This window comes from Protomyctophum parallelum (assembly GCF_964188405.1).
Source record: "Protomyctophum parallelum genome assembly, chromosome: 6".
Lineage (NCBI taxonomy): Eukaryota > Metazoa > Chordata > Actinopteri > Myctophiformes > Myctophidae > Protomyctophum > Protomyctophum parallelum.
In genome coordinates, this window is record NC_139701.1 from 20,799,536 (window position 1) to 20,823,645 (window position 24,110).

The window sequence follows — 24,110 nt, forward strand, 5'->3', positions numbered from 1 at the left end:
GATTGCTTTACACATGAACACAAGATAGATTTTCTTGGTGGACAGTACTTTTACTTGTAATTATTTTGGATATATATATATATATATATTTTTTTTTTTTGTAAACCGATCACTCCACTACTGTATATGAAATATTGCACTTTTGACTCATACTACATTTCTAGGAAGTTGACCGAAACTTTCTAAAATGTAATGTTGAATTGACCATAACCACTTACAATGTGCCAATATGTTGTGTGAGCTTTCTATTTTTGAGTGGTGCAACCACTCCAAGGAACAGCAATGTCCGTGTTCACCTATCTATGTGTTGGTTCACCTATGTGTCGTTAATGAGCACCAGTATGAGGAGTACCAGTAGGGGCGCTGTTGTGCCAGAAACAGAGAGAGAGAGACAGTGCTGCACTGTTGCCTGCTAATGAGAGAGAGAGAGAGAGAGAGAGAGAGAGGAGGGGGGGGGGAGTTGCAACACTCAGTTCACACGGGTGTGATTTTCACAAATATTTTGACCATTTCTAAAAATTGCAACTTTGGAATTTGTACTTGAGTATATTTACTTGTATTCTGCGTATACAGTATACTTTGTCCACCACTGTTTATTGATGATGCATTCCTCCGTGTCTCTCGTCAGGGGATCGACTTCGCTGGTTTCACGGGGTACATGTTCCTGGGGATGTGTCTCGTCCTCCTCACCTCGTTCCCTTTCCTACGGATGCTCTATTGGAACAAAAAGCTGTACAACAAAGAGTCCATCGAGATTGTGGGTGAGTGACATCAACTTGTGGTTGTTAACTTGCAGAGAGATCGATGATGAGAGGTGAACCTGATGAACATTTTGGTGTTACCAGACCCATTTTGACCTGAGATCAGATTCTAAAAATGTCTTCTACATCCTGACAGTTTTCTGAAAAAGCTATGTTTCTATGTCAGTGGTTCTTAAATTTTTCTAAAATAGCAGACCTATACAAGCTCGTAGCGGGCCACTCGGTGGCGCGCTATGAGCTTATGAGGTATTTCAGGAGTCCAAGAGGAAAGTGTAATGCTGCAAAGAAAATCTATACTTTTATCCCTCTACTCCGAATCCCTTATAGCGATGCGTTGTGAGCTTGTAGATCAGCTATTGTTGCCAAATGTCCGCCTATTATGACATACTAGGGTCAAGTAATTAACTTGGCATTACACACTGAGCCCTCTAGCTTCATCACGTGATGATGATATGATGACGAAAGTCCCCCCTGGTTTGGTGAAATCTTTTCCCCTTCCATCTCAGGTAATTTCCACATTATTCCCATTATCCTTATCTGATGGCCATGTCAATACTAGATATGATGTTGGTGCATTTGGGGGTGATAAGGAGGGTCATCTCTCATCGGTCACAATGTAATATACTATGTATCCTCCAGCCCATTTCCGTCTCCACTAAGTAATGAGTTTTCTTCATGCCCTGTATGTGGTGTAAAGGTTATAACTGTATTAATAAATCTACTTACAGTAATTAGAAAGATATATTATTATTAACCTTACTATAAATGCAGAAAAACTCTGCATACATATATCTGTGCGTCCGTTCATGGATCCCCTGCATATCTGGAGAACAGCACTCCTTCAAATTGCATAGCACGAGGACCCGAGGGAGTGATGTGCCAAGTGTGAAGTCGTTGTGAAGTGGTTGTCCAAAACAATGTCATGATGTCATGATGTCTTAGACTGGCCTGGACTCCAAATTTGGGCATAGCTGACACTAGGCTTGGGCAATATATCGATATTATCGTTTATCGCGATATTTAAAATCAATATCGGTAATATCGTGGACTATATAAATAATATCGAAATCGAATATCGAATAATATCGAAAATAATACCCAATATCATAATTTTACCGTCATGTAAATATGGATTTTCTTTTAAATAAACATCTACATAACTGTATGTGTGTGTCTGTGTGATGAATTTACAAGTATTTCATTTTAAACGACTATAATTTGCCTAATAACTTAGTGTCCATGCATTGACTGGCACTGACGCTGAATTACGGCAACGAGGCGACAGCAGCGTTGTCGGACCGCCTCCGCCCAGGAAAGTAAACAAAACATGGCGCCGGTGAGAGTAACGAGTCCTAGCAAGTTGGTTCATAAAAAAACATCTGGAAATACTGCTGTTTGGCAGCATTTCGGGTTCCAGCCAAATTAAAAAGGCTGATAATCGATAATACCGATAATCGCGATATTATTCACGGTATCAATACCGATATCCAAAAATCAATATCGCCCAAGCCTAGCTGACACAGAACTCCATTTCCAGTCGTTCTGTATACTTACAGCACCTAATAAAAGGCTCTAAATGTTTCCTCTCCTCCTTCTAGAACTCCATTTATCTGCTTAAAAGGGACACAGACAGCCAGATGCATACATCTCCACACATGGGCATAAAAGAAAAGAGACACAGGCAAACAGGCAGATACAGAGATCTCTTTATACAGGCATAAAATGGACACAGTACAGGTACTCCCACCATGCCAGTCCGGTGATGCAATACCCGTTGTACCTGTTGTTATGACATCATTCATTGTTGTACTGACATCATGTACAGTACGTAGCCTTGAAGTGTAGTCTTGCGTAGCCAAACTGTTGCCTGTAGCGATTTCCAAATGCTTCCGTCATACAGTCTGGAGAACGGAAGCTCTGATCATAAAATATATTTTTGTGAACGGAAATGACAAACAGATTACTCAGATTTCGGTGTTTTCTTCTTGCTGCGAGAGTGAGGTCTAGCCAACACCAACTCGGGAATCCTGGATCGCTGCCCTCTATATAGCATTCAGAGACTGTGGAAATTGTCTGGCTACACTAGTACTCAAAGTGCTCTGGTAATGGATAATGGGTGCTGGTGGATCATGCCGGTTCTGGCCCACGGGAACTACGGGTTGTTTTAGTTCATCTTTATTAAGATCTGTGTGCCCATTGAATGTCCCCATCGGCGGTGCTTTCTCCTCCACTGTGGCATCTCGGAGGGGACCAGGTTCTGTCTGTCTAACAGGAGCTTCTCAGGGTCTGTCCTCGTCACATCTTGCCCACACAAACTCAATATTATTCAGATCATCTCTCACCAGGCACAAGGCATTGCTGTATCCCACACCGCAGTTCTTCTGCAAAAATAATCATAGTGATGCGAAGCTGAACGATCCCTTCATGATGGCTCAAAAAGACCTAACACACCTGTATGAAGACATCAAAAAGACATTGTTTGTGCCTATCGAAGAGATGAGGTCTCTGTGTGTCTACTACTTTGATGGGAAGGGCAAGGCCTTTCGACCCACAATAGTTGTCCTGATGGCCAGAGCCCTGAACATCCACAGCAACAGAGATGGAGATCTGCTCCCAGGTCAGCGGTCAATCGCTATGATCTCTGAGATGATCCACACTGCCAGCCTTCTACATGACGATGTCATCGATGGCTCAAACAAACGACGAGGGAAGAGCACCATCCATGAAGTGTGGGGTGAAAGAAAGGCTATCTTGGCTGGAGATTTCATCCTGGCTGCTGCCTCTATGGCTTTGGCTCGTATAGGAGACCCCTCAGTGGTGTCTGTGCTTTCGCAGGTCATTGAAGACCTGGTTCAAGGGGAATTGATGCAGCTGGGCTCAAAGGAGAATGAGAACGAGCGATTTAAGCACTACCTCGAGAGAACCTACAAGAAGACAGCAAGTCTCATCGCAAACAGTTGTAAAGCAGTATCTCTTCTGGTGAACTGTGACCCTGAAGTCCATGAAATAGCCTACCAATATGGGAGGAACGTTGGCATTGCGTTTCAGCTGGTTGATGATGTGCTGGACTTCACTTCCTGTGCCAAACAGCTGGGGAAGCCCTCGGCTGCCGACCTCAAGTTGGGATTGGCAACCGGACCAGTCCTGTTTGCTTGTCAGCAGTTTCCTGAACTCCATGCGATGATCATGAGACGATTCAGTTGTAAAGGAGATGTAGAACGAGCATGGCAGTATGTTCTGCAGAGTGATGGCGTGGAGCAGACTACCCACTTAGCCCAGTGCTACTGCCAAGAGGCCATCAGGAAAATCAAACTGCTCAGGCCATCAGCAGTACGTGATGCCCTCATCGGACTCACAGAGATGGTGCATACTCGCGGCAAGTGAAAGGTTACATAGTACATACACGTCACGTGTGTATATATATATATATATATATATACTATGCACGCCACGCCGTGCACGAGCGCACACACACGCACGCACGCACGCACACACGCACGCACACGCACGCACACACACACACACACACACACACACACACACACACACACACACACACACACACACACACACACACACACACACACACACACACACACACACACACACACACACATACACACACACACACACACACACAAACTTCATAATGCTACCGGGTGACGAAGGGAACACTTGTTGGGGCAGGAAACAACTCTTTTCAAAACAATCTACCTGCTCATGTCGGTTTGCGACCTATTGTGAGCTATACATTTTCACCAAATGTTGCAGAATGTTTGCCTATTATGCCAAGAATTGGGACTCTATAGGGTTATTGTGGTTAAATCTTGTGGTTAAATCATCAGTCGACTGAGTTCACCTCTTTCACCCAGAGGTGAGTTTTGTTCCCTCGCGAGTCTGGCAGCCCCAGCTGATCCCCGACAGACCCCTTAACACAGGAGTGGGCAACTTTGATGATGGAAAGGGTCATTATATTTCCACACTCACTCCAGAGGGCCATTCCATTCTATGCACGCAAAAGTAGCAAAAATAGCCTGTAGATCTGCTATTTTCTTTATTCAAATCCTGAATAATGTTTTGCTATTTTTGAATTGGAATCCTGAAAAGTAATTTAGCATTTAGTTATCCTATACTATAAATGTGCCACGGCCCACGTCTCTGTGTGTGTGTGTCTGCGTGCGTGTGTGTGTGTGTGTACGGTTGTAATGCACATAACTCGAAAACCGTTTGCCCAACCGACTTCAAAATCGACACACGCGTTCCACGCCCCCCGCAGGGAGTGCAGTGCCCGGTATCGAATCGGTCAGACCCACGGTTGTCTAGAACCACCACAAAAGGCTCTGGTCAGGCTCTGCCAGTGGGCCTAATCAGCCTAAATCCCCTCACCTGTGCAATTTCCAGCCTCAGCCAATTGAATGCCTTGGCAACCCCACACCTGACAATTGATTACTTAACCAGTCCACTTTTGCACTTTTCACTTCAGGCACAGGCAGACTGGCAGATACAGCTAGAGATCTCCATGTGGGACACAGACAGCTAGTTAAAACGGGTGCTATGACAAGTTGACGGGTATTATTAGGTTGCATCCCAAGTTGCATCACTCTCAAGTAGGCCGGTGGCCGACGGGCACGTACAGGTCTAGTAGCCTTACCTACTTGTTAACTTTACGAACTTAAATATATATACATTGGACATAAAATAGACATTACATTTTTAATACTAGGCATTAAGCTACTAATATACGGAAGTAATTAAAGCGGGTCAATTTTGCAGGTTTGGAATTGTAACTGCTGAATGAAATAAATTATGTTACAGCTGTTTGCTGTGACTAACTGCCGTAACTGGTAGTATAAAGAACAGAAATACAGCCTCAACAGTCTGAGCCAAGGCGAAAGAGGCACCTTTTTATTCACATTCAAACTTAAGAAGCAAACAGCTCTGCACTCAGGAGTATGAGGACATGTCTGGCACAGTCTCCCTTAAATAACCAGAATTAATATAGACCACACTGAGCATCCCATTTTTTTTTATAGCAGTTTTCAAATTCAGAGCAGGTGCCTGCCCCTTTCCCACCTCCCGCCTCCTGTGGAGTGTTGACCTTTTCCATAGCTGCCATCTTCCACTGTCTCATGTCTGCAGTCTAACACCACATCATCATACGTCCTGTTGTGTGGTTTATCTTTTTCTATATATATGTTTTAGTTTATCCTTATTTGCACTGTTTATTATTTATTATTATTATTGTATTGTTAATTTTTCCTTCTGCCTTGTTTCTTCTGTACATACTACAGTACTTTTTATCCTTCTTATTCTTACTTGTTGTATTTTGTAACCTTAACTGCTATGGGCGACTGATTTTAACCCACGGGATAATAAATGTACTGTATCTATCTATCTACCATTACTGCTACCGCTAGGCTCTGTGCAATAAGCGTTGTTTTGACCAGAAATGCCGCCTGGGACGGGGATTTGGAGTCTAAAGTGACCGAAAGCACATACATGCACAGTGCACACACAAATCAAGATGTTAGCTAATGTTCGTAGCCTTTCCACTAGATCAGATCAATTTCTAAGAAAATGACTACAATATCCCTGCAGGAATAATGTCGCCTCTCTCCACCATGCTGAGTAAAGTGCCACCGATTGACACAGAGGAGACCCCTGTCCCCAGCTGGTCACCAAACCCTCATTTAGACAGGAGAGCTTTGTGGAGAAGCGGTGTCGCAATGTGCCCTGGGCAGATTGAAGGAAGCCACCGCTGAGCTTCACACAGACTGTTCCAACACAGAGCCCACAGCTCCCCCATCAATCCCATCCTGTGGAGCCCACCACCTCCGCATGCCAGCCTCCTTTGCTTCCCCTACAGATATGTGTGTGGGTGTGTGTGTGGGGTTCAAAAACTGAATCGGCTATGAAACCCCGCCACGATTGGTAATTGCATGGACTCGGCAAACAGGGACGTCCGCTCCCCCTGTGCCAATTAGTTCCTGTTAAGGTCACCTAGCAACTCCCAATCCAGCAAAGGCACCCACCGATACCCACACAGGGGTCTTGATTTTGGGAGCCGTATCTACGACGTTGCAGCACAGCGCTGGTCAATCCAAACCATCCCTACAGTACTTGCATTAGTCCCTCCATAGGGGGTGCACATCGTATTGACCGCCTAAATTGCAACATCTTTTCAGCTGCAATGGATGGAGCCCTCAGCTCTCAGCTGTTTCCAGCAGGCTCACCACGCTGCTGAGAAATTGAACAAAATAGGAAACTGAAGCTGAGAGGATGTTGACAGAGATTTGTCACATCGCCAGAGAGACATTCACCTATCGTGACCTCAAACAGGTGACAGTCTCTCTTGTTCTCTGTGTGTGTGTGTGTGTGTGTGTGTGTGTGTGTGTGTGTGTGTGTGTGTGTGTGTGTGTGTGTGTGTGTGTGTGTGTGTGTGTGTGTGTGTGTGTGTGTGTGTGTGTGTGTGTGTGTGTGTGTGTGTGTGTGTGTGTGTCCTGGCAGAACTCAAGCATGAGATCCTGGTCTGGAGACAGACAGCCCAACGCATTAACCCTGCCAGCCGGGAGGAAACAGCCGTCAAATGTCTCCTGATGCAAAAAGTCTTCAACCTGGAGAACCTGCTCCGCAAAATGATGAGGACCTTTCAAAGGTACAATGGAAAGCTCATTACGTTGATTAGTGATTACGTTTCATTTTTTGTTGCTCACATTTGCCCGTTTTCAAGTGTGGTAAGGTCCGCCATACTGTGAAACATCAATAAAAAAGTAGCCTATAATAACATAAGAATAAGCCTGAAGAATTTCACTACAATAGCAACAATAGCAACATCAACTGTTATTATACTAATATTAGTATTGTATAGTATATTAGTATTAGTAAGGCACATTGTCTTGGGGAAGTCCTCAAAAACAAACAAACACATATCCTTCAGCTCTCTTCACAATGTGTTACAGGGAAATTTCTCAGGAGGATAAGAATTGGGAGCAAAACATTCAAGAACTTCAAAAGAAGGTAGTGGCAATTATCTTTCATCCATCAATGTCTTACATATCTCCACCTCTCTGTGTCTATGGTTTGCATCAGCCCATTTAGACCTGAGGCCGATTCTATTCTAAAACATTCTCTCTCTCTCTCTCTCTCTCTCTCTCTCTCTCTCTCTCTCTCTCTCTCTCGGATTGAAATGTATAGTTACATACAGTATAGGGGTTCACAGTCTAAATGTGGAAGCAGACAAAATATTATAATAATTAATACAAGAAAAACATAAAATCGGCCTTCCCTATTTTGGGCACTTCAATTTAGTAAAAAAGGTTTTTCAAATGTTTTCAGAAATAGTGAAAATTACAGACTGACGGCTATTTTCTTTCTTTCTTAAAAAAAAAGCCATTTCACAGTAGGGGGCCCGGGCCCGCTAGCCTCGCGTTGCGATACTAATATACCACTCCGCCTCGGGGCATATGCAATAGGGGTGGGTGAAGTGTGGCTGCGCCCGGCTACGGGCCCGCAGCCAGAGGCTAATGCTTATGTTCACTGTATGTTCTTCCCATTCAGAAAAGCATGTTTCTCTCGTCCACAGCACAGAATTACTGACACCATCCTCTTGGTCAAGTGTGTTTCCGTCCTGGCCGTTGTCATCTTCATGTTCTTCCTCAACTCCTTCCTTCCCAGCATCCACCTGGATCTTGGTAAGGAAGCTCATCCATATCTCTATATATAGATCTCTAATTAATAATCGTTGCATTGTTTTCACAGGCCACGCTGGATAGTTATAGGTTCTGTCGTGTAATTATAAGGCATCTTTTCCTCTTCCTTGCCTTTGAAATGAGCTCTAATAATAGGGCTGGACAGGCCAAACGCAACCAGCAAATTACATGGATGTGGTGCTGTGCTCGCATCAAATCTATTTACAGTATGTGCTGTGACAATTACAAGGCTGTAGGCTACTCTAAGCCCCCCCAAAACAGGCATGCAGTCAAATTAAATCATTTACCAGGAAAAGGTTCCGTGAACTGTTGAGTTGAGTGTACTGTTGTAGTACTGTTAGAGTCTGGTAGTCTGATACTGTGGCTGGAAATGCAAAGAAAAAAAGATGCAAACTGCAATTACCGCAACAATTTTGATTGATTGATTGATTGAAATATTTATTAACAGTTTGCAGAATTACAGTACATTTCAAGCACAAACTCAATACAAAGACTGTTAACTTTGAGTGGACGACCCAATTAAGCATTACACTTGTTTACAACAGGGTCCACATTGTTCAATTCATCAAATATAACATCCAAAATAACATCCATTCTTGGATATTTTGACATTCAGATATCCCTTCAGAGAAAGTGAGACTGAAAACATGTGTGTGCCAGCTGGTGTTCATAAGCACATCCTTGAGGGACGGAGAGCTTCCTGCCATTATATATGTGTTGCTGGCCCTTTAAGGTTTGCACCGAAAACAGCTGATCTACAAGCCCACAACGCGTAGCAGCGTGGAATGACACCGGCTGACCTTAACAGCATCCCGTTAAACCTTACACTCCGTAGTGGTTCTCAATCTGTGGGTCGGGTCCCCTACGGGGGTCCCCACATGCTTTTGGGGGGGGGGGGTCCCCAGATGACTCACTGTCATCTGGGGACCGACTAAAAAAATAAATGAAAAAATACCATTACTGCTAATCAAAAGTAATCAACAAATTATAGCCTAACTGGTCAAACATTAGCGAAATTGTCAAATAACAAGAGGCTGTTTTTTTTTTTTTAATGGCAGATCTACAAGCTCACAACACCTCACTGAGCTTGTAGATCTGCTATTTTCACAATCATTATCTGTGGAGTCAAACTAAACTTAATGCCTCAACTCCTACAATTCCAAGTGCTTGTCAGGGTGGGGGGTCCCCAGTTCAATTATCATTATATTTTGGGGGGTATTGCTGTAGGTTGAGAACCACTGCCATACAGTATCAAGCCTCAGATGAAGATGGCTGTCTTCGTCCAAACAGGCCTCTCGTCTCTCGCCGTCGCAGACATGCTCAATGAATTTAGCACCGCTCGCCTGTGCCTCACTATTACGCTATGACATTTCCTAAATGGAAATGACCTGCCGTGTGTCCGTCCTAAACACGGCTCTCATTAATGCATGCCGGTCGCAGTCAGGTTGAGCCAGCGGCGCATTTAGTAGTACAGTAATTAAACCTTGCTGAGCCATGAGGCCAATAGGGCAGGAGCCTGTAGCGTGAGGCAGCTTGATGTACATGTACAGCTGGGACATGACATGCTAGTAGTTTGTCGCAGGGACTCCACCACCACCAGTCCAACCCTTGATGCTGAGTGCCTGCCAAGCAGGGAGGCATTGGGTCTTTGGTATGAACCGTCTGGGGCTCAAACCCTGACCTCCCAATCTCACGGCGGACACTCTAACCGCAAACCCACTGAGCTGGTTTGTTTCTCAAAACATTGAGGTGCAATGGCAATATTCACATTCACAATGTCGCCTTTGTTGTCCAAGATCACAGGAATAATACATACATTGTGTTTCAGTGGATTTGATTAGTTTTGAATGTTGAGTTTTAGCTGAGGACAGGACAAGCAGTCATTGTCAGATGTATCGCCAGCGTCCTGACTTCCCTTCTGTTAACTTACTCCACAATCTTTATCCGTACGAATGCCCACAGACGACGAGTTGATTGCCAAAGCAACCAGCTTTTTATCTTTGGGCTTTACCACGTGCTCTGATACTACGCTCCACGCTTGAAGCACCTTAAAATCAAGACACAGACTTTAGATAAACAATCGAGATGGAGCTATGGTTCACGGCATATTTCCTATCTGGCAACAGTGTTGCGGTATCTGTGTATGATAAATGAGCTCAGACTCCCCTAGAAGCTCCTTTTTAATTGGAGAGATCTTTAGCTTTACTGTCTGCTGCCCGTTTAGCTCCACGTTTAGGGGCCTGCCTCTGGGGATATACTGTATATCGATACGGATGCAGTGAGGACATCAAAAGTTTGCCTGTATTTCTTTGTCACCTATCTGAATTAATTGTGCAACTTTGCAGAGATGATTTTCTGAGAGGGTTTACTCTATTAGTTTCTGGACTGTGTGATAATTGAGCTACGCTATATGCACACTACTACCAAATATTGAACATATACTTTAAGCTGATACTTATTGTGACAGTAGGTCGCATTTACTATGAAAAACCTGCATCAGTTAGTCACGCCTCCATATATGGTCACGCCTTGTGACATCATGCCTCTTGACATCACGCCTCGTGACATCACGCCTCCATAATATGGTCACGCCTCGTGACATCATGCCTCCATATATGGTCACGCCTCGTGACATCATGCCTCCATATATGGTCACGCCTCGTCACTATATATGGCCATCTCCATATATGAAGATCAAGACACTGACCTCATCTAACCCTGGATAACCATGCATGGAGAAGACTGGATCATCACCTAGATCTGCATATATGGAGTTGGCCAGCAACTCTGCATCTGACCTCAAACCTCAAACCCTTAGATCTCCATATATGGAGCTGACCTGTTCTGACATTCATATTTTGACCTTCCCCACCATGTTGATCTGACCTCATCAAACCCTGTACACTCAAGACACGCTCCATATATGGCCAGTACAGAATTCATTCCATATGTTCATCTGACCCCCCATGCCAAAGCGCCAGCCCTCCCACAGCAGTCTGCTGCCACCCAGGTGGAAGCGTGCACACGAGGTCTCTTCTCGCCGACTCGCCCTCAGGGAGTCATTACTGGTAATAAGTTGTAGCTCACAACGACATGTTGTGGCCTTGTAGATCTGCTATTCTAGGTTGTTTATTTTGTTTTTATGTATTTATTATTTTCTACAGTTTTCACCTACAGTATACTGTACCTATAATGACATGCACAAAATAGGGAAGCCAGGTTCTTCCCTATAACAATGCTTATCTGGGGGTCAAGACGGGGCACCAAGGAGGCGAGCTCAGTAGCTCATCCTGGGGGTAAGCCAGCCCAGGACACTCACTGTGCCCTAGTATCCTGAACTGCATGGCTGATTCAATATAGGTCCAGGCTCCAGCTGGTTCAAGTAGGAGTTGCTGACTCAACGTGGCCATGCAATGCTGGTGGAATGGCCTTTTGATGGCATGGTCTCCTCAGTTGGCCCCAGGTTCTCCTATGAGTCAATATAGGCTCTGGTGTATTGAGAAAGAATACTGAGAGATGCGTGTCCAAGTGTGCAGGGATAACGTTTCTGCCCTCCACCCCAGAGACTGAGGTCGCCTACAGGTTGGTCAGGTCCACATTTCTCTTTTCGTAGATTTAGAGCAGACAATCATATTTACTAATTTTGTCCCCCTCTCAATTTAGTCTTTATGCCAATTCCTCGCACTTGCTTGCCATTTTCTGTCCTACTCCTCCCGTTTATTGGCAGTGACAAAGACCCACCTCCCCGGCTAGCTTAATATAACTCCCCCGAACACGATCAATTGTGTTCATATAGGCACTCTAGAAGTCGGGTGCACCATGGTGGATTCGAACTCCTAATACTCACTGTGATGGACAGGTATATTTAGGTATATTATATATTTTGCACCACCCGAGTGGCCAAAAAGTTCCTCCATATTTCCCTCCTGTAAACTCACCAACAAAAGATAAAGAGAGAGAGAAGTTTCACAATGTCATTCCAAATACATTGCACTTCCAGCAGAGCATCAATTCAGGACTAACCTTAAATTATTTTGTATTTTGAGCATGCTGTGTTCATTACCACACACAGCTGCCACCAGGCAAACATAAAGACAGCACAGTTGCTGTGTGCAATGAATATAGTCAAAGGTGTAATAATCCCATTGAAGACAACATATAAGTAAACTCACTCAGTAATTAGGGTTAGTTAATAAAATGGTACAGTTCCTTAGAGTAAAACCTTTACATCTCAAGGAAGGTTTGCGAGATTGCAAGACAGTCAGTGCCGTTTGGATTTGTTATGATTATTAGCAAATTATTGCTAAGGTATCCGTATCCCCTTTTGAAATGGAAGCCTTTAGACTAGAGAACATAATAAGGACAGTCAGTCAGTGAGCTCTCTTGGGAGTCCAAGAGCATAGAGAGAGGTAGGCATACTGTATTTGAGCAAAAGGTACACTTTGTCAGATTATAGTGTGGTTGCTGTTAAAATTGCACATGAACAAGCTCACAACGCGTCACATTGTGATTAGATGCTAATTTGAAATATATGATCGAGCTTAGTTGTTAGTCACAATGTAACTTGTGTGTGTTAGTCTGTAAAAGTTTAGCAGCAGGAAACAGATGTGCAGCATCTGTGCAGCATCTGTGCTGTTCGCAACGTGTAGCAAAAGGCCACAGCATCTTTTTACAGGATAATTGGAGGAATGAGATTTAAGCGACAGATGGAACTCCATTACAATTACTTGAATTAACACATTTTTTAAACATTTTGAGCTCAAAAGTATTAATATACGCTATAAAAGTTGTTGTCTTAGTTATTTTTCTTTTCTCTCTAACCACTTTTAACCTGCTGTTCCTATTTCATGCATGTCATTATAGACAAAAAAAGAAAATAACTAGAAATGCACTCTCTCGAGATGCCAACTTGCGCGACCATGTATAGCTTATACGTGCGCAAGCAGAGCGCGCTATGAGGTGCGCTCACCACTGGCAAAGCACCTCAATACTTGCATGCACGTTATGAGTATAATTTTATCACCATAGATTTCACTGTGTAGGCTAGTTTATGAATGGAACACATTGATAAAGGTCCCCCCTGCTGTGTTTCCAATTGCTGCGGATGACAGTGTGAACTGTGAAGGCAAACCGCAGCAAATTAAATATACAAGAATCCCAATTTCTCCGCCCATTCGCATCGAGTCTAACGAAGTGTTAGGTGGGATTGGGAATGTGACCTTAGTTAGCCCAACATTGCTCTTACATGAAGCACTTTAACTTGCATATATTTGCAAGTTAATGCACACTATCAGCAAGTTTGTCGAGCAGCCAGTTTGATGTTATCAAACTACACCAACCAACTATAGAATATAGATCTAAATGGAGTCCATAATTTTAATAGACTCTAGACATCTTTCCTTAGCTGGTTGATCTGTCTGTCTGTTTGTCTGTCTGTCCAACATTTTCAAGTGCAAACCAAAATCTGGTTTAACATGAATTATTTGCGGGTGATGTTTCCTCTAAAGCTACAGTTGTTGTCTGGTTCTAGAACTGTTCTTGTAATTGTCTTGTTCTGTCTTCAGGTTGGATCGCTATCCTGGGGGCTCTGTGGCTTCTGGTCCTGGCTGACATCCAGGACTTTGAGATCATTTTACACCGGGTGGAGTGGGCCACGTTGCTGTTCTTTGCTGCCCTCTTCGTTTTGATGGAGGTAAGTTTAACACACTTCTGGGGACAACCAGTTACCATGTGACATGGATCCTATAAGTGGACAGATCTTTTTCAAAGCATCTGCTGACTTGACGGAGCTCTTACTGTAATTGCCCCACAAAAAATATGAGCCTGAACTCACAAGTTCCTGCCTCTGGCAAGCACAATCCCCAGAGACAGAACAACAGTAACTATGCTCATATATTGACAGTACTGTACAGTGCTACTGTATGAATTACAGTCGGCAAGCTTAGAATATGTGAATTAATTATCGTTTATCTCCTCACCCGTGAGCCTCCGAGTGAAAGGATAAAAGGAAAAATCTGATGTCAGCACAATAACTGCATGGGTAGCTTTTTTTGTTTGCTTGTTTTGCCTCTTCAGACTCTTTGTTTTGTTTCGCGAGGCTTCCAGTCACACAAATACAACCCTTAACCCTTGGAGGGACGTATAGTGCTAGCCCAAGCACTGTTTTCATCAATGCACTGAATGCAGGAAATGGCTTATTGCCAGCATGTCCCGGAAGGAGCGCGTTTCTTTGTTCCCTAACCCAAACCTGCTTTAATCCTTATATTATATAATCCATCTTTAACGGTCTCTCTTCAAGAATATGTTGCACAGTCAGTTATACTCTCTTTGTTTTGTACAGGCTTTAGCCCAGCTGCAGCTTATTGACTACATCGGAGTCCAGACAGCGCTACTGATAAAAGTGAGTTTTTTTTCAGTCTAAAGGTCATCTCACAGATCCAACACAACTCACTTGCAAACAGGTCTATTATTCTGCCAAGGCCTTCAAGCAGCAGCAGCCACGGGTTCTGCCAAACTTCGGTCAACTCAACTGTCATTGTACCTGTATGTATTTATTACTATAACAACGGCCCAGGTGGGCGCCGCCAACGTAATTGTGCATTCCATTGCATTGTGAGCTTTTAGATCGACTATTTTGGTGCAGGCCGGACACCATCGAACTATAAATCTGCGTTGGTTCGTGTAGGCGTCTCTTAGTGGCAAAATTGCCTGTGTGATAGGCACATCAACTCACATTTAGACTTTGGACATTTTTACCTCAGATAATTCCACATGACAGGTGGCTCTGCCTGTGAATAATAACAGACATACTAGATAAGGCCATTGCCTCCCTCCCCTGGAGAGTTATAGGTGAAATGAAAGAGGAAGGTGAGGGTGGGGGGATTGGGGTTTATATCAACCTTTATCCTCGCCTGTGAGGTTATGGCTCTTTGAACCCGGGCAAGCGTGCTGAACATAATACTGAAGGAAAAGAATGTAAGGGCTCCATTTTCGTCACCGCTAAACCCCTTATCCCTAAATTTCTTTGCCTTTTTTTTTTTTACTATTTTGCAAAACATTTTTGAATAGTTAAAATGGCCAGTCTACAAGCTTACAACGTATAAGTGTATTGGCTCAAAAATTCAAAATAGTAAAAAAAAGTTTAGGGATAAGGGGTTTAGCGGTGACGAAGATGAAGCCCCAAGGCTTGACACTATGGGCTCCAATTTCGTCTCCGCCGTTTCCCGCGACGCGGCCCGCAATGCAGCCGCGGCCCGAAAATTACGAGTATAGGAGCTTGCTAGTTTGAAACCACCCGTAATGCCAAATTAGTTTGGTAGAGCGGCGCGCTCCTTTTGCATCTCTTTGTAATTTTCCTATAATCAGCAGAAGTGAGTGCCTGCCACTTTCTTGTGTGAAGTTATTTGTGCCAGGCATTGTGCGGCGAGCAGGGGGCATAGAGTATAAAGAAGGATAGACTGAACTGGTGCGAAGCTCCGCCCACAATTAAAAATAATCCATTCTACAGAAAAATACACAAAACAAAACCTGTGTATGCATGCGTGCGTGTGTGCGTGCGTGCGTGCGTGCGTGCGTGTGTGTGAGTTTGCAGCCGAAACCATGAACCTAATTGGTCAGTTTGATAATTTAAAGCGGTGCCCGGACGAGTGGGCTGCAGGAGCCCGTTTACATGCTGTACAGCTGTAGCCTCTATACTACTCGCCTGCTATCTGAGTGTAGAGATGAAAGGTTCAGTGACATGTCACCCTTCTTTAATCTGACCTCTCTCAGGCGGTGCCAGAAGACCAGCGCCTGGCCATAGCTATTATCCTGGTGATGTGGGTGTCTGCTCTGGCCTCTTCTCTCATTGATAACATCCCCTTCACTACAACCATGGTAAGAGACAAATGGACCGCAAACACAAACCTTTTATGCTGGCTTGCGTGTCGTGTCACAGATCATAGCTGAAGCTGACCTACGAGCTCACAACGCATCGTCACATGCTGTGATGCGTTGTGATGCGTTGTGAGCTTGTTGCTTGTTAAAAACGTTAAATTTTTTACTAGCTTTCAAAAGTTTTGTAGCTTTAAAATTTGACACAATAATACACAACTTTAGCATGATTTTCTTATTTGTAAAAAACAGTCTTTATAGTACGTGAGTGCACACACACACACACACACACACACACACACACACACACACACACACACACACACACACACACACACACTCAGGAGATGGTCTGATGGAATATATATTCTGGTTCTTTCTAAAACTCAATATTTAGTGCATCTGGCCCAGGTGCTTTCCCAGACTGTAGCCGCTTAATAGCCTCAAGCAGCTCTTTCCTAGAGTAGATTTCTGATGATCTGACAAGCTGTGGAGATTAAGGGAGGATAAAAAGATGTCCGTTAACTCTATGGCATCATCATGCAACTTCCATTTCCATCTATTTTCACAGAAAGTTTTAAATGTGTCATAAATTGTTGCAGTGTCAAAATATTGCTACCAAGACTATTGTTACAGTATCCTTGCTTTATCAACATGTTTGTATAGGTTTTTGCTGGCAAATAAATCATACAATTCAAATGATGCCTTTGCCGCCAAAAATACAGGCTTTTGAGGCTTATATTATTTTATTTATCATAACACTTTATTTCTCCGGGGATATCTATCGATCTGATGTCCCATGGGAGTTGAGTTGTACAGCTGGAATTCAGGGGGGCAGAGTGGTTTGTTGTTTAGCACTACTTCTTGAATCTATTGCAAAGTAGACCAAAGAAAGAACGATATGGTTTATTTTGCACATTTCTAAATGTGTGTATAACATCCAACCAATTTCACCACAGGGATCCTAGCTTCACTATTCTGAGGCAAACATTAAGCTCACATACAGTACAAATACAGTATATAGATTGGCTATTTAAAGCGAAGAACGAAAATACATCGCTTGGATGCACCTGGGAAGAGATTTAGTTTAGAGGGAAAGAAAGAGGGGGACAAGAATGGAGCCCTCAGCCCTGCATGGGGGACCCTTGGTCAAATAAGTAAATAAGATTTAAGAGGTTAGAGGAGTAGGGAACCTACAGTATCATGCCATTCGTCATTACCTCTGACTGGTCTATTAGCAGTCATAACACTGAGTATACCCCAGGTTACTTAATAAAGGTCACTTAAGATGACACAACTTTTTTTTTAATTTATATTTTTTGTCCCACGATTTTGTAACCCATTTTTCACCCCTGTGTCAATCATCCTGTGATGTGATCCTGGGCTCTACACACCCTCCGCCAACCTAGGGAGAGCAACGGACTTAACTCATGCTTCCTTCATGCTTGAGTGTCCAAGTTGCTCCTTTACACCTGACAGGGGGGAGCTTCCCTGGTTGGACGTAGCGCGTGGAAGGAGCACGTTATACCAACCAGTTCCTTTCCCCTCCATTAGGCGTCCCGGCTGGCCAGGGGGAGGCAGTTTAGAGACCAGGATTACTGCATGTTTTTGTGAGGGTATCTACCCTAGGGGACACGGGGAGAACATGCAAAATGACACAACTTCAGCTAATTACTTTATTAGTACTTTTTTTGCAGTACAGTGCACGTTTTCTTTCTGGTTTTTCTGGCTTTTCTGCCTTGATGTTTCAAGGGGAGAAAGGAAAGAGGGAGAGAGAGAAGGGGAGAGACATGCAGCAAATGTCGTCATGAACGGGACTCGAACACGCAACACGCTGTCAGGCCAAAGCCTATATGTGGCATGCGCCTGGACCACTTGGCCAGCGGGCGCCCCAGTACAGTGCACGTTAATGAACATTCAATACATGTAAAATAATTCAATCAATTGAACATGATCTGAGCAACTGGGTCTAGGAAAAGCCCCAAATAAGCGACTAGGCCACATGAGCTGTATACTGTACATCTACAAGCTCACCGTGCGTCGCTTACTATTTTCAAAAGATCTTGGAACATTTTCAATTTCAGATGGGGGATATAGGGACAAATACACACTTACTATTCATTTGGGGGTCGGGTCCATGACATGGAAATATTTGAGAACCACTGCATTGTTTAAATAATAATGAAATAAGAATGATGTCATAACTGCCATGTGCAACAAGCTCTTGTAGCTCCCGCTTTTGTTCGTTTTCGACGTTATTTTGTTGGTTCACTCACTGTGTTTTGTTATGGCTTTCCTGTAGCTCCAGTTAGCTCATGTTAGCTTTGCGTTAATTCAGAGTATGGGTTTTTATGCCGTTCAGACTATCATTGGCTTAGGAGGCAGCCAATCAGGACTAGGTTGCTAGTAAGGTCTCTAGGAGGCAGCCAATCATGACTAAGTCATCACTAAAGTCGTCTTTACAGTCGTCAGTAGTGGTGGCCGGGTGCAAATACTCCAGGCGCTTTTCAAGCACCTGGCAAAAATCTGGAAGAAAGCCCAAATAAGCAACTACTACACTTTATAAATAATAAGCGGACATGGCAACACTGGTAATCAGCATCCGAATGCTGCATTCTGTGTTGCATGCAGCAAAACTTTCCCCAAAGTGGGTCCTTCCTTCCACAATATGCCACAGCTGACATACAGTGAGGTAACAAATTGAACCCAGTGCTCTGAACTCTGAATGTGCAGCATCGACAAAACAATGCTGCAGTCACTGAGAAGCTTTTTGCTGCTTTATTTTGTTAAAACCTTGCCATTGAATGCTGTCAAGTCTGCATAAGTTGCATTGACTGCTGTGTCATTACCTGGCAAAAAGAACTGCTGCAGTATTGCTGCTACACAGCAATACACAGTCAACTCAGTCAACAATACACAGTCAACCCATAGGCGGCGGGTGCGTTTTACCTTTGGGTAGGCTATAGAATTGCGTTGGGGGGGGATTCTCGCGGCCGAGCGGAGCGAGGCCGCCGCCGCGGATTTATTTATTTATTTATTTCCCAGATGGTCTAAAAATGAGTTATTTAGCATACTTTTACCAATGAATTAGCCTATACACAGACAACGACTTTTGGACGTCTTTTTCTCAAGTCTCGAGTCAGTCAGTCAGTGACAGTGTAGATTACCCGGCGGTGTTGGCGTGTTGCTGCCCCTCCGGGAGTCGCGGCTCATGGCTCTCCACAGACGGCACAGAGACAGCAGTCACTCCACTGAACGTGCCAGTGTTGCTGCAGTGGTGTGAACTGTGAACCGTGCGGGCACTGGCGCTGCTGAGTTCTGACACCTTCTATAATGCTGCGCACATATATTATATATATAAAAAAAATACCCAGCATAATTTTTGGGAAGGCTAAGCCTTCCCTAGCCTTATGCACCCGCCGCCTATGAGTCAACCTACCTACTGACCTAAGATGCGCAAAATCAATATCCACATTTAAAACTCTGTTGAAAACCCACCTTTATCTTAAAGCCTTTTCCTAACTGTCATTATTGTATTATTATGTATGTTTTGTATTTTTATGCCGGCTATTAGCCTATTGCATGGATTGATCTTTTATTGTTCTCTTGATGTAAAGCACTTTGTGACTTCGTCTAGAAACCCGTACAGATCCATTATTTGTACCCTATCTACTATCTCATAATGCATTATTGTCTGAGTATCGAAGTTTTGAAAAGTTTCACTATTCTGATATGGTCACAATATGGACACCAAATGTACAAGGTGAACATGAAAAATAACATGTATTGTATATTGTTATATAATTATTTGTATGTAGGCCATTATACACAATAGCCTTCATTATCAAACCATTTACAAGCACTTTCTAGCATGGCCTTGGTGAATGACAGCAGAAGGCTGGTTGTATTGATTTGTGCACAGACAGACTACATTCTCAACAGCACTGAATTCATGTTCATGCTGTCCTTTTTACTTCGAAAAATAAATTACCAAAAGGCGATTGTGTAGCGCAAAATGTGTTTTCCTTTAAAGTGCACTTTTCTTGACCTGGTGGAGCACTCTCAAAAGTTGACTATAGTAGAGTTGCTTTAAAAAGAGCTTCATCCTGACAGAACCTGTGGACATATGGTTGTGATATGCCGTCTGCCATGGAGGCAGAAGCAGAGCAGGGCGCTGCATGGTCACCATTGGGTGTGTGTGGGTGCATGTCATGACATCCTCCACCACCGATAGTGCCACAGGTGTCACAACCTCATCCAGGAGGTATTTCAGCAGAAATAGAGCTCCAAGCTACACTGTCTGCCTGTTACTTTAGGCAGACAGTGTGAACACACCCTTATAAATCAGAAAACACACACACATAATCCTATTTTACAATTTCCATCAAAGGACACCGAAGGGCAGATACTGTAGCTCACATTACGTGCAATTTGGATCACTCCTTTATCCATATGGAAACTTCAATTACACTGGTCTGAATTAATTTGAAGAATTAAAACAAATCTGACTCATAATCAATATTGCTTTAGCCTAAAGTGAGACCTGTGGTTTGGTAAGAAAAAAACGTCACAGTATCTCCACAAAATGAATGGAAATGCGATTTCAAGGGGGAGTGGTAGCATGCAGGCTACGGAAATCTTTGACGTTGCTTTTTTGACATCAAGAGTGGATAGAGCAGATCCTTAATTCATTGGGAGATCTAAATGTCAGAGGTCCTTTGACAAATGGCTGTGAGCTTCAGTTCTTGAGCGATTCCCACAACCTCTATCATATAGCCGAATTTCGTGGAAAACGACAGCACAGAACTGTCAAAACATGGCAGAATCGGTACGGAAACAAAACAGGATCTTTTCCCCTTTGGGCTTGACCCATAATAATAAGAATAAGGATAAGAATGTATAACAAGACATTAATGAAAACATACTGTAGCATTCTGTACAAGCCTTTGAGAAAGAATTATATTTTTAACAAGACATTAAATATATTTCTATATGTGTGCTCTCAGATTCCAGTTCTCATCAACCTGAGTCAGGATTCAGACGTGAACCTGCCAGTGAAACCTCTGATCTTTGCATTGGCCATGGGAGCCTGTCTGGGAGGTGAGTGTCTATGTACAGTATATGTATAAAGTATGTGTTTGATTAAATTAAATTTAATTCTTAAAAAAATTAAATAAGATGTGGATCTTTATAATGCAGTATGACATGTGCCACATGAATACATTCGCTGCCATGTCAACACTTCTGTGTCCTTCCCAGGGGAGGACGAGTTGCTTTTTGTTACAAGCGGCTCAAGCTTGGCACATTCACTCTTCATTGCTCACACCATGGCAGGCCTTCTCTAAACGGAGAACGGCTCTACTCTGTGTGGGCGGGAAGGGACACAGAAAGAGAGTTATTATAACTGCAGCTGTGACAGTGCCTTATTGATCAGCAATATGATGCTGTCACTGCCCCGTCACCTTTTGAGACGTGAGCCATATGGCAGCTGTGACAGCAGGCTGAATATCGTTGCCACCAGGAAGAAACCTCCTATGTCCATATTCTAACTTTTTATGTTTTTTCGTAAATCAAGGCCCTACTTGATCGTACTACAGTGTCACACAAAAGTATCAATAGTAGCAGATCTGCAAGCTCGATGTGTGCGAAGCGACAAAGACATACTGTATGTTCTAACACACTTCTCAGAATGTTGCCTAAAACGATTAAACATGCAAACAAATAATAATCATATGTCCGGTGACGTCATGACCGAGGTAGACGTGTGAAAGACTAGCTCCGCTGAACCTATTTACAAAATAGCCTTAAAACTAATCAAAACCTAACAAATGAATACGAAAATATACTGAAATGGTCGTCAAAGAATGGTGAAAGGCAAGACTACGAAAAGTTCGGGCAAAGGAAACACAGAGGAGTCTGAATTAAGACCAAATACAAGGCAGCTGAAGCTAACGCAGCTAAAGCTAACCGGTGAATCATTGCAAGCCATGGCTGTTGGAGGGAACGTGGAGTCTGAGATGCTAACAGAGCTGCGGAAGCTCCGAGCTGAAAACAGTGACTTTTATAGGGACACAAAGACCTCATTGGGCAGACTGGAAGCATCCATGACTGAAATAAAACAACGGATGGACATGTTGGACCAGAGAGTCGCTACGGCAGAGCAAAGAGTAAGTGACGCAGAAGACAGGAGCATGCTACATGACAGAGCATTAGCTTACTTGCTAAAAAAGGAGTCCAGCCTAGCTGCTAAGTGTGACCAAATGGAAAATATGTCACGTCGAAACAACATCCGTGTGTATGGCATAAAAGAAAACGCAGAAAAGAATGATATGCCTGGCTTTATACAAAGATTCCTGTGTGAAAATTTGCAATTAGAAGAAGAACTGTCCGTAAGGGTGGTGAGAGTGCACAGAGCCACTGTGCCCAAACCGAAAGAGCCGACAGCACCACCGAGATCCATAATTATTCGCTTCCTTGACTATGGGGTAAAACAGACAGTCTTGGCGCAAGCGTGGTCACAGGGAAACATCCAGTATGAGGGAAGGAGAGTGGTATTTGACCATGACTATTCACAGAATCTACAAAGAAAGAGAAAGGCAGTGTGGGAAGTGATTAAAAAGCTGAAAGATAAGAAAATCAAAGCCCGCACCATCTACCCGGCCCAAATAAAGATCTTCTTGGACACCGGGGAGAAGGTCTTCCCATCTTTACTGGATGCTAGAGAGACACTGAAGCAGTTTGAAATCATCGTGGATGCAGAGGAACAAGACATGTTCGACAGGGAGCTGGCGCAGGACGGGTGGAAGACACAAGGAGGGAAAAGAAGGAGCCGTCAACTGAACCTGGAGGACATCAGAGCCATAAAAAAATGCAGTCCATTGAATCCCGATGACAACAGACCCACCATTCAAGATGACGACCAAGAAGAATAGCAACGGACATTAAAGTATCCCAGCCAAGGACGTCTAGGACAGAGAGGTATCCAGATATTCTGAATCACATCTATGAACGTCCTGGAGGTCAGTATCATCTGAAGGGATGTTGCGACGAATTGAAACATTTGTTAGTATAATAAGAACTTAAGGTAAAAAAAAAAGAAAACTAAGGCAATGGTTATTATTTGAATATAGGGGAATGCTTTGGGAGAGGGTGGGAATGTGGGAGGGGGGGGGGGGTAGATAGAAAGTGTAAAAATGAAGGTCAGTCCACAAGGATTTAAGTTGTTTTTTTTTTGTTTCATTTTGACTGATGTGGAGTTTGTGAATAATATATGAAGGGGGCGGCAGGCTAAATACAGAGGTATCATTTTGGTTTGGTTATTAATGATAATCATGCAAATATATGTTGGGTAACAAGTGTATTTTGGGGACAGCGAGACATGGGAATATCCTCAATATGGTTTTATTTCAGTATCATCAAGGGGGGTGTCTGCCGAGGGAGGGGGGGGGGGGCTAAGTATCCCTAGTATTCCTCTTTTCTTAATTTCAGATAGGTTTTAGTGGGGGTAGAGGAGGGGGACCAATGCATGCTCTAAGAGATATGCGAATCGAGCAATGGGACGAGGGCGACATCAGGAGGTGGCCCGTTGCAGCTGCACTCTGTGCAAAACAAGAGTGTTTTTCTCTACCCAGGGTGTTCCAAGGGGTGTTATTGTGTGTTTTGGTTTTTGGGTTGGAGCATTCTACGGGGAATTTTGATTGTTGTTTTTATTTTTCAGTGTTTATACAGCTTGTATCCATTGTGTGTGTTTATGGGGCAGAGTTGGGCT

The 24,110-nt window shown here is 43.5% G+C and overlaps 2 protein-coding genes across 2 annotated transcripts in view; both read left to right on the top strand.

Annotated features, from left to right (window-relative positions):
• The window catches only part of oca2 (oculocutaneous albinism II), a 75,546-nt gene that overhangs the window by 32,402 nt on the left and 19,034 nt on the right, over positions 1–24,110 (top strand). The window contains exons 15-22 of the mRNA XM_083768168.1: positions 629–761; positions 7,269–7,416; positions 7,721–7,778; positions 8,344–8,452; positions 14,035–14,162; positions 14,811–14,870; positions 16,241–16,345; positions 21,349–21,442. Of these exons, the coding sequence (XP_083624294.1) occupies positions 629–761; positions 7,269–7,416; positions 7,721–7,778; positions 8,344–8,452; positions 14,035–14,162; positions 14,811–14,870; positions 16,241–16,345; positions 21,349–21,442 (835 nt within the window). The remainder of the gene's footprint in view (positions 1–628; positions 762–7,268; positions 7,417–7,720; positions 7,779–8,343; positions 8,453–14,034; positions 14,163–14,810; positions 14,871–16,240; positions 16,346–21,348; positions 21,443–24,110) is intronic.
• Positions 3,408–4,145, top strand: LOC310860374 (all trans-polyprenyl-diphosphate synthase PDSS1-like; the record flags this gene model as incomplete). Its single annotated transcript, XM_083767242.1, has 1 exon — positions 3,408–4,145. One exon carries the CDS (start codon positions 3,408–3,410, stop codon positions 4,143–4,145), a length of 738 nt encoding a protein of 245 aa, XP_083623368.1.